Source organism: Capsicum annuum, chromosome 10, assembly GCF_002878395.1.
Source record: "Capsicum annuum cultivar UCD-10X-F1 chromosome 10, UCD10Xv1.1, whole genome shotgun sequence".
Lineage (NCBI taxonomy): Eukaryota > Viridiplantae > Streptophyta > Magnoliopsida > Solanales > Solanaceae > Capsicum > Capsicum annuum.
Genome location: NC_061120.1, coordinates 212995642 through 213005352, shown reverse-complemented (window position 1 = coordinate 213005352; position 9711 = coordinate 212995642). Strand labels below are relative to the sequence as shown.

Genomic DNA, 9711 nt, shown 5'->3' with positions numbered 1-9711 from the left:
TCGCAAATTAGTGACTCTCGAAAAGCGAAACGTGACAACTATTTTGAAAAGAAGGGAGCAAATGTTAGTGTTTTTCCTTTAGACGCTCGTATATATTGCGAATCTAGATTAGTTGGGTCAGCGGCCAGAGTTGGTTATACGCAAGAAAACTGAGATGTTAGTTAAGCATTCCTAACTAAGAGTGTGTTTTAACTGTATACTAAAGTGAATAGATTTCGGAATATTATATTTCAGGTTGTTTTAGTTTTTTCTTTCGTCAGAACCGTATGTTCTTAGTATTTTGTGAGCTTATTGTTGTGTGTAATTATGTCGCTGTAATAAAAATATGAAAAAGGCTCAAAAATATTTCTGAACTATCAGAAATAGCTCAAAAATGCCTCTTGTTAGATTTTTGGCTCAAAAATACCCCTCCGTTAAATATTTAGCTCAAAAATACCCCTCCCTCTAACGGAATTTGGAAAAGGATCAAAAATACCCTGAACTATCTGAAATGGCTAAAAAATATCCCTCTGTTAAATATTTGGCTCAAAAATACTCCTCCCTTTAATGAAATTCCACCAAGCATGCCACCTAAATAAAAAAAAAAAACCACATGACTATGTCACATTACCATCCACATGTAAAATGTTAGTATTTTTTAATTATATGACATTCCTTTCTTCTTTATTTTTATTTTTTTGTAAAGCAGTGAAATGGAAAAACCAAAAAATCAATCTTTTGCGAATTACTTCATTAGTGTTTTAAAAGTTCTAGATTTCAGATTTTCATTAGTGTTTTAAAAATTCTCAATTTCATCTTGTTATTGTCGTTTGGGATGAGGGACAGCTTGATCTTGATCTGATGTTGACTCGGAGGAGGAGCTAGAATTTTAACTTTTAAGCTAGCAAATGTTAATGTACTAATAATTGAGTTGAATTTATTACATGCAAATTCTTTTTCAAAATAAATGACTTCCTTTTAACACTTGTTTAATCATTCGAAATGAATTCATTTTTCTAAATTCAGTTTTGATGAATAATCTTATTATTTTTAGAACAAGTTTGAAAATAAGTAAAATGATACTTAATATTGATAAATTATTCTTTAATTATGTCATTCATTAACTTTTTGGAGATGTATGCCACATTCAAAGATTCATTAATTTTAGATTAGATGAGGTATTTATTAAATCATTTTAACATAAACATTTTGAGTAAAAGCTAGCAAAGTCAAACCCATCTTTTGAGTAACTAATTTGAAGTTTAGTTTGAAATTTGTTACTTTTACGAGTAAATCTTAATTTTAAATTTTATACTGGCTTAATAATTAATGGGTTTATCAGTTTAATAAGACTCTTTTGTTGGGTTTTACATTTTTAAACCTATTAACAGGAAAAAATTTATTTTTTTAGATGATCAAAGGAATTTGATAATAAAGATGTTACATTTAATAATTTTTTTTAAAAAAAATATTATGTAACCACCATTTGTCTACTTTGATTAAAAATTAAAAAGTCGTGTAAGTTTTGTCCGTTTCACTAACGTTTTTAAATAAAAATAAAAATAAAGAAGAAAGGAATGTCATATAATTAAAAAATACTAACATTTTACATGTGGATGGTTATGTGGCATAGTCACATAGTTTTTTTTTTAATCTAGATGGCACGCTTGGTGGAATTTCGTTAAGGGGAGGGATATTTTTTAGCCAAATATTTAACAAAAGGTTATTTTTGAGCCATTTCAGATAGTTCAGGGGTATTTTTTTATCCTTTTCCGAATTTCGTTAGAGGGAGGGGTATTTTTAAGCCAAATATTTAACGAAGGGGTATTTTTGAGCCAAAAATCTAACGAGGGGCATTTTTGAGCTATTTCAAATAATTCAGGGATATTTTTGAGCCTTTTCCGTAAAAAATATTAAATGATGTAACTAGGCTAAATATATAAAAAAGAATAATATACCTAGTGAAATCTCACAAGATCTGAGAAAGGTAAGAGTGTAAGTAAACCTTACTACTACCTTGTAGAAGTAGAGGAGAGGTGGTTTTCGAATGATCCTTGCCTCAAATGTAGCAAGAGTAGATAGACCGAACAAAACAGATTAAACTTAAATGTGTAAACAAATAAATAGATAAGTAAGAGAGTAACACGGAGATTTTATCCTAGTTCGAAACACCGTGGTGCCTATTTTCAATATTCTTTGATTTCAAGGGTTTCCTTAGAGCTTTCAAAGTAGAGTCAAAGTACAGATATGGTGGACAAGTTCTGAAGTTTATTTTGTTATTCAAATCTTGTGACATAACCTCAACTGTTATAATTACGTTGACTCGATTCTTCTCTTTTGTAACTATTGTAAACTAAAAAGTACAAAACTTTATTGAGACTAAGATTGAACACACTAAGAATTTCCTCTGAAGTTGCGTTATGTCTTTGGTCTGCAATCTTCTCTTTTATAGCCTTCAGCTGATTCGGCTTCTTTGCTCTATAAGGAAAATCAAGGGATTTTTTCTCAATCAAGGATTTGAATTGATTCCTTGATTGAGGAAGTGCACCATACAGTACATCTGTTATTTCCTTCTACGGGTACGCAGAATCTGTATATGTAGAACAATAACTTCAACGTTAGTTCTATGTTTAAAAACAAGAACACAATGAAGTGCAGTAAATACCCTCAACACAAGATCAAAGTGATCTTTCTTAGAAGTGTATTTTATTTTCAGAAATAAAGATGAAAACAGAAATGGCTAAGTCGCCTGAATTCACGGACTTTCCTTAAGGAAATAATTCCCCTCACTTTACCCGAGATTGTGAAATTTTTCTCCCATGATAAAATGGCCAAACAGACCAACTGTAGAGGTACCTTAAACAATTGGAATATCGTCGAACTCACTTAATGGATTGACTGATCACACAGAGTATTTGTAAAGACAAGAAGAGAGTTTATTGCAGAAAAAAATTCATATAAAAACCTGTGAATAAAAGCAGGTTTATATAGCCTGTGAGATGCCTCTTCGAAAAGGTGGCATTGGTTCACTTAAATGGTGTGATGTTTCTGAAAATTCATGTCTGTTTACCCAAAGAACGTGTCAGTTCGAAGCAGTGTATCATTTCAGAAAATACTATCTGGTGCATTCTATTCGGATTAAATTTACGTGAAATAAATTTTGTCCAAAAAGATAGATCTCATTGATCATTTTTCAAATCCAAATCCAAATCTGAACAGAGCGAGCGACGACAACGGAGCGAGGCGTTTCTTATTTCTTGCCTCACTTAGCATGTGGAGTAAGTGTTTTCTATTAAAAACACTCCATAGTTCCCTTCTCCCACCAACGTGGGAATTTAGTGAACTTTCCAATTTTGAGAGTACACCTTCTAAATTGGTGTCTCCTTTCTTCCACCATTTTTCTCTCCATTTTCCATTCACTCCTTTTTTCATACATATTGAACCCAACAACATCCATATCAGATATGTTCGTACGTGTGATGCAGCCTTCTTTTCTCGATTATAAGCTCACAACCGTACATGTCCATATCAGATATGTTCATGTAGAGGGTGTGATCTGCCTTCCTTTTCACCCTTCCGTGTGAGATGTTGTTGTGATTGATTTGTCAATGTCCTTCCTTATTCTTTTGAGATCTAATGAGATCTTTGATTGATGTGATTCCAAATCCAGTGTTTCCTCCCTTGTAGGTAGGGATCGACTTCCTTGTAAGTGGGGATCACCCGATATACCTAGAAGATCTACTTCCTTGATGTGATCATATCTTCAGTGTATCCTGCATATATTTGTTTATTAGTTTGTCGTTATTAAAATATATTACGTAAATATGGGCTAACAAAGTCATAGGCGCAAACTGTGCTAACAATGATCTAGCTGGACTTTTTTTGGTTTGATCGATAACACAGATAAGAAGGCCAATTATGTTGTTAAGGTCTGTGGAATTGATATAACACCTTATCCTGTTAAAAGAGGTAAAGAGTCCACTTTCAGCATTGCTGCAACCACAGGTAATTCGCGTGATAATCTGTTCTATCGTTTTTGTTTTTAGTTCTTTCTTTCTTTCATCTGTAGCTAAGACCTTGACGTAGTGAGTCGTGGATCTGAAATCTTTAAGAAGTTCAAATTGATGAACTTGTTGGTTATTGAGGTTCTTGCCTTCTTACGTAAGACTAGAAATGATCTGATACTGCCTGCGCCAGGGCATTCTTGTTTGTTTGGGAAAATGGTGGAGCTCCTGGTCTCAAAATTAGATATCAAGCATGTCAAAGTGTATATTACTGGGATAAAAGCTCTATGGTAGGACAGTGACCGGGTTTTTGCTCTTGCAGATGATAATATCAGTGGCGGAAAGTTGGTAATTGACGTCAAGTATTTATTCCTTCATGTTCACCAAGAGACTCATGACATTTGTAAAGAAACGTCTTGTCCAGTTTCTGGTGATTTCTTGCTTTCACACTCTCAAGCTTTACCTGGAATCGCTCCTCCAGTAAATCATGTTGATCTAATCTTGTCATAGATATCATTTTCTCGTGCTTCATTCTGCATAACTTTAGTTTCCATTCTCATTATTTAACTGTGTCAACCCCTCAAGTGCTTGTATAGCATTATAGCCTGGTTTTGTAAAGATTTGCTTGCCCCTCAGCCTTTCATGATATTTTATCCTTCGTCGAAAGAGGTTTAGAAGAAGTCAGGCTCATCTGTTTGATATATGCATTACTTTTTAAGACATTCAATGTTGTTATGTGAAATGCTGTTTTGTCTAAACCGATTATAGATGATGATAATGCAGTTGTATGGTATTCTTGGTATTCTTTTGTTTAAACGACGACACACCCAGTGTAGTTAATCCTACAAGTGGGGTTTAGAGAGTGGTGTGTACAATATTGCTTTTGCCTGTTCCTGTCAAACTTAACAGGATATTCAGGGTTCTTTCTTTCTTGTTATAGCTAGTTATTTGGGTTTTCATTTTACCCGTCCATAGGAACTCCCACCCTTTTTGCTCTCTCGGTGAACCCACAACGTTAGGGTTGAAGGTGAGGGGTGCTGCTTACCATTCGAGAAGTTCCCTGTGTTGGGATTTCTGTTAGTAGCTCTGATATTATCACCTTCTTATCGATCCAAGTGAGATATTTAGACTAAATATAAAAAATGAACAGTTTATAAGAAGAAATCTTTCTGTGGGATAATGTTAGGGTGGTTTTTACGTTGTTCTTCACATTACCAAATTGTCAATTTCTGTTCAACTTAAATTTTGATTCTGTGAATTGGGAGAAAATGTGTTGTATTGCCTGCTTTGTCGAACCTAACAGGGGTTGGTTTTATACAGGGCTCGTATGCTCTTACGATGAAAATATTGGATGAAAGCAATCAAGAGTTGTCATGCATAACCTTTGGTTTCAGTATTAGTTTACTTGCAGAACCAATTCCAATAGCAGATGGTTGAGTAGTCTTCAACTCTGGACCAAGTGTGTCATATACTTTACAAATTCTGTAAATGTATGAAATTCACTTTTATTAGTAACCAGACTCATTCTTCTATTCAATTGTAAGAAGACGAGAGATCTCATTTCCTCTTTGGGTTGGTGTTTGCATATCTTGTTCATTCACTCCGTTATATTCGGTGTCACAACACGCTAGGCAAGTAAAATTTATAAGAAGCTGAAAGGCCAAGTACAGAAATGGATAACTAAGAGCCAGAAATCTGGACTTGTACTTAACCTGTTTCACAATCAGCTCTCCTGTAACAATAACAGAATTGAAGAGTTTGCATCTCACATTGCCGGTGAAAGAATTGGTAATTTAACCTATCTATAGGTGATTGATTGATCTCTCACTAGCTCCATTACTTTGAACATCATATGCTGTTTTCAACAACCAACATGATCCAAAACATTAATAACCTTTCTGGGGAAATTTAGGCACGCGTTGGATCATCTAGAGATAGTTGATGTGTAAACAACAACATTTCTGGTGTGGCATTGACAGGCAGCAAGTCCTTGGAAGTTGTTGACTTGAGCTCTAACAATCTCTAAATGATGAAATCAATAACCAAATGGTCGAACCTCAAATTCCTCTCCTTTGTTTGGAACAAGTTCATGGTTGTTCGATTTTTCAGGAAACAACTTCTTAGGATACATACCAGAAGGTAACTTCAACACTACGACCAAATTTCTACAACGGCGACATTGCAAACTTTCCCTTGTTGCTGATGAAACTAGTTTGCGCTGACTAAAAATTGGAATTTATCCATCTGAAAATTTGCTTCTTGGAAAAATCCCAGAGGGTCTCTTCGGTTTACATGGTTTGGAATAACTTTAATTTGTCATACATTTCTCTTGATGGTCCGGTATGGCTCCAGGGAGCTTAGACAAGTTGCAGAAGCTGAAGACACTTGATTTGTCACATAACTCTTCATCCCTGAAAACATTACGAATCCTTGGAAATTAATTGCTTCCTTCTGCCTTTTTTGGTAATTAAATTTTTCATTAACCACCAACTGTGCAAATCACAAAGCAAGCTAGATCAGTCTCCAGCAGTTTAGTTTCTTACAGACATGCAGGTATGTATATACTGCTTACAAACCAACTGTGCCATGGTTCTGACAACCATATCTGCTGCTCTCTCTTTATGCTCACAAACCATGGTATTCCTTTCCTTCCAAATGGAGTGAATGAACTCTGCACAAATCAACTTCAACAATCTGGCCAGTGGGGTCTTCCCTTTGGTTCTATGGATTATCCATTGATATTGTGATAACCATTCCCTTTGGTTCTATGGATTATCCATTGATAATGTGATAACCAATTTGGCAGGGATGATTGCTGTATTCTTAGCCATTGAAGTAATCTATTCCACACCCTGGTAGTATAGGAGCATTTGAGCTGCTTCTTTCCTGTTATTCCCACAAAGCAACATTATTGGAAATTTCCTCCAGACTTCTTTAGGGCAATGCCTGTCAGAGAACTTTCCCAGTTGGACTTCTTAATACTTTATTGCTATAAACGATGGAGACCGATAGCAAAAGATGAATCTGAATTAATAGAACAAGAGAGTTATTCTACGATGCGTGAAGAAGAGAGTTATTCTATGATGCGTGAAGACTTTTTAGGTCTTGATCAATCTCTCTTTTGTTGCTAGACAAGGTCAGCCTTAAGGCAGGAATGCTTCTGGTGTAGGAAGTTCCAGTGGTAAGTAAAATGAACTCTACAGTAAAGAGAACAAGAACAGTATTTCTTGTATTTGCTGTGGCTGCAGAAAGCTAATATCTAATAGGACCATCCAAGCTCCCTGATGCAAACTGAGCGCCAAATAACCAGAACAAAACATGTACATTTCCCATGGAATGCATATATCCCTCCACTCCGGTTGGTTTTTTTAGAAGATGGTGTAGCAAAAAGAGTTGGAAGAATGATTGAAATATTCTGTCTATAATCTTATTAAACATGGAGGAGCGAGGGCTTCAAATAGCCAGTTTCGTAAACAGAAAATCTGCAGAATAATATTCAAAAGCGTGCATATAATATCTCAATTAGACTTGCAACAACAAGAACAACATACCGATGAAATCCCACAAGTGAGGTCTTGAGAGGGTAGAGTGTACGCAGACCATACCACTAGAGAGGAAGGTTTCGATCCTGCGACCTCCAAGCTAGAATCTTGTGCACCGACAGTGAATCACTCAGCACTTATTTAATATCTCAACTAGACTTATCTGACTAAATTTAAATTTAAATGAGGACTCATCCAACAGCTAAACTAATTTGTAAACAAAAGGTTGATTCAGACGGCACAGTAAGTTCAACTTAATCATTTATCCTAACATTCACCATCTCATAGGAATAACTAAATGAGATGGTGATAATGTCTAGTGACAATGACAGGAGGACTTCATTAACTTTTGATCAGAGTGAACCTTAATAAGGAGGAACCTAGAAAGTTGGCAGGTTCGCTTCCGACACAAACTGCAGAAAATGCCAACCTTCAGTTTGAATATTATACGTAAGCTCGTACCAGCATCAAATCTTCCAATTTTCCACGGTTCTCCTGGGTCACATTTCAAATTCTCAAAGGCAGAACCACCCATCTGTTCAGCAGCTTAAGCAATTTCATGATATTCTGACAGAACACTCCCTATTTATATCAAGCCACTATCTTCTTGACCAGAGGAAGATTTAAATCCATTGAGAAAATTCAAGTGGACAGCATACTCTAATCATCATCGCTCTCCTTTCTCCATTCTTCCTCGTCAAATAGATCTTCAGGTGGATCATAAACTACAATATCTGGGAACAGTTCCAGAAAATCATCCTTCACTTTTTCTCTCAATATGGGGTAAGGAAGAAGCCCCTTTAACATAACACGATAAGGTAAAGACATAGGAGGATCAGGAGAGCGCCTCATTTCATCATATATGTGCATTGCCTCTGAAGGTAATCCACCATCTAGAAAAGCCCTGACAAGATCGCCAAATGTATGCTGATCGAAAAGTACGCCTTCTTTCTTCAAATCTTCCCATACTTTCTTTGTTTCGTCTACCTTTTTGTTTCTTGCGAGCATGAAAAGCATATCCCTGTAAAAGAACATGTCTGGCTGGTACCATATTTCTTTGCGCACAGCCTCATACAACCTCATGGATAGGTAAACGAGATCCTGTCTTTGAAACTCAGCAAGAACGGAAACGAGGTCTGATTTGAGTAGACGAGAGACATGCGACTTCATAAAACGCTCAAACCTAACAGTGTTCGACTGCAAGCGCTTAAGCTCCTTGGCAACCATCAAACCTTCTTTCCCCATTTCTTTCTTGCGCCTCCATATCGACACGCTTGGGCTCGACAATGACGCTGAACCAGTAATGATTTGTCTGATACTGCAGCTATGCTTTGATACCGAGGCTCGCCGCACAAGCTTCTGACCTTGACGCCACATCTACAGCTGAGGTCACTCAGAAGTCACAACCATGCTTAATTCATTGCAGGCTTGGCCTTTTCATTGAATTTCCTGAAGAATATTCGTAGAATCAAAAGAATTTTTTGAAAAATTTTAGAAGGCGCAAAGATGTTATATACCTCCCCTTGTATTGTAAAACTATAAAGAAATCAAGTATAGCTCTACTTCATGAATAGCGCATTACATTAGAGTAATCTGGAATGAATCAATGGAAGAGGATTACTATAAATAGCTCGGTGACCTAAACCTTGATTGGTCTTGACATATGAATTAAGAGCACTAATATCATGCTTTTTCATTAGAGAAGTGTAAAACTCATTAATAAATTACTACTTTGAGCCATATCAAAAGGTTTGACAAATTACTATCAATCAGAGGCCACATATTATATTTTTGGAGAAAACTATCGTCTATTTTACTTAGCAGTGTCGCAGTTATCTTCATCAACTACTATATCTTAGTCTCAAACAAGTTAAATTCAGCTGTGATACAGTTATCAACATCACAATTAGTTGATGTGTGCGCAAACTGACCTGTACACCACGGTTATTAAAAGAAAAAAAAAATTATCAGGCCAACATTATACCAAATAAAATTGGAGCATTAAAGATAAAAGTACTAAAAGATCTCTATATTTTTTTCTTTGAATAAAAACAGAAAGTCGTAAACAATTAAACGGAAAATCTCAGTAAACAACAATATTAGTAATTACCAGAGAAATCGGAAAAATGACGAACATCAGCTGTGAATTGAAGCCAAAAAGTTGAGAGAAAACCTAACCTGGAATC

At 35.6% G+C, this 9711-nt stretch overlaps 2 protein-coding genes across 2 annotated transcripts; one reads left to right on the top strand and one right to left on the bottom strand.

Annotated features, from left to right (window-relative positions):
- The first annotated feature begins 3615 nt into the window (after window positions 1-3615).
- On the top strand, window positions 3616-5515 carry LOC107854565 (putative phosphatidylglycerol/phosphatidylinositol transfer protein DDB_G0278295). Its single transcript, XM_047397823.1, has 4 exons — window positions 3616-3662; window positions 3851-3948; window positions 4306-4463; window positions 5304-5515. The coding sequence occupies exons 1-4, from the start codon at window positions 3616-3618 to the stop codon at window positions 5418-5420; spliced, it is 420 nt and encodes a 139-aa protein (XP_047253779.1). The 3' UTR covers window positions 5421-5515.
- Window positions 5516-7383: 1868 nt separating this feature from the next.
- Window positions 7384-8902, bottom strand: LOC107854564 (pentatricopeptide repeat-containing protein At1g62350). Its single transcript, XM_016699574.2, has one exon. It carries the CDS (start codon window positions 8900-8902, stop codon window positions 8186-8188), a length of 717 nt encoding a protein of 238 aa, XP_016555060.2. The 3' UTR covers window positions 7384-8185.
- Between the last annotated feature and the right edge of the window lie 809 nt (window positions 8903-9711).

Coding starts and splice junctions, on each gene's coding strand:
- LOC107854565 (XM_047397823.1), top strand. CDS start 3,616: ATGAGATCTTTGATTGATGTGATTCCAAATCCAGTGTTTCCTCCCTT. Junction 3,663..3,850: donor AATCCAGTGTTTCCTCCCTT/GTAGGTAGGGAT, acceptor ACAATGATCTAG/CTGGACTTTTTTTGGTTTGA. Junction 4,464..5,303: donor TACCTGGAATCGCTCCTCCA/GTAAATCATGTT, acceptor GGTTTTATACAG/GGCTCGTATGCTCTTACGAT.
- LOC107854564 (XM_016699574.2), bottom strand. CDS start 8,902: ATGTGGCGTCAAGGTCAGAAGCTTGTGCGGCGAGCCTCGGTATCAAAG.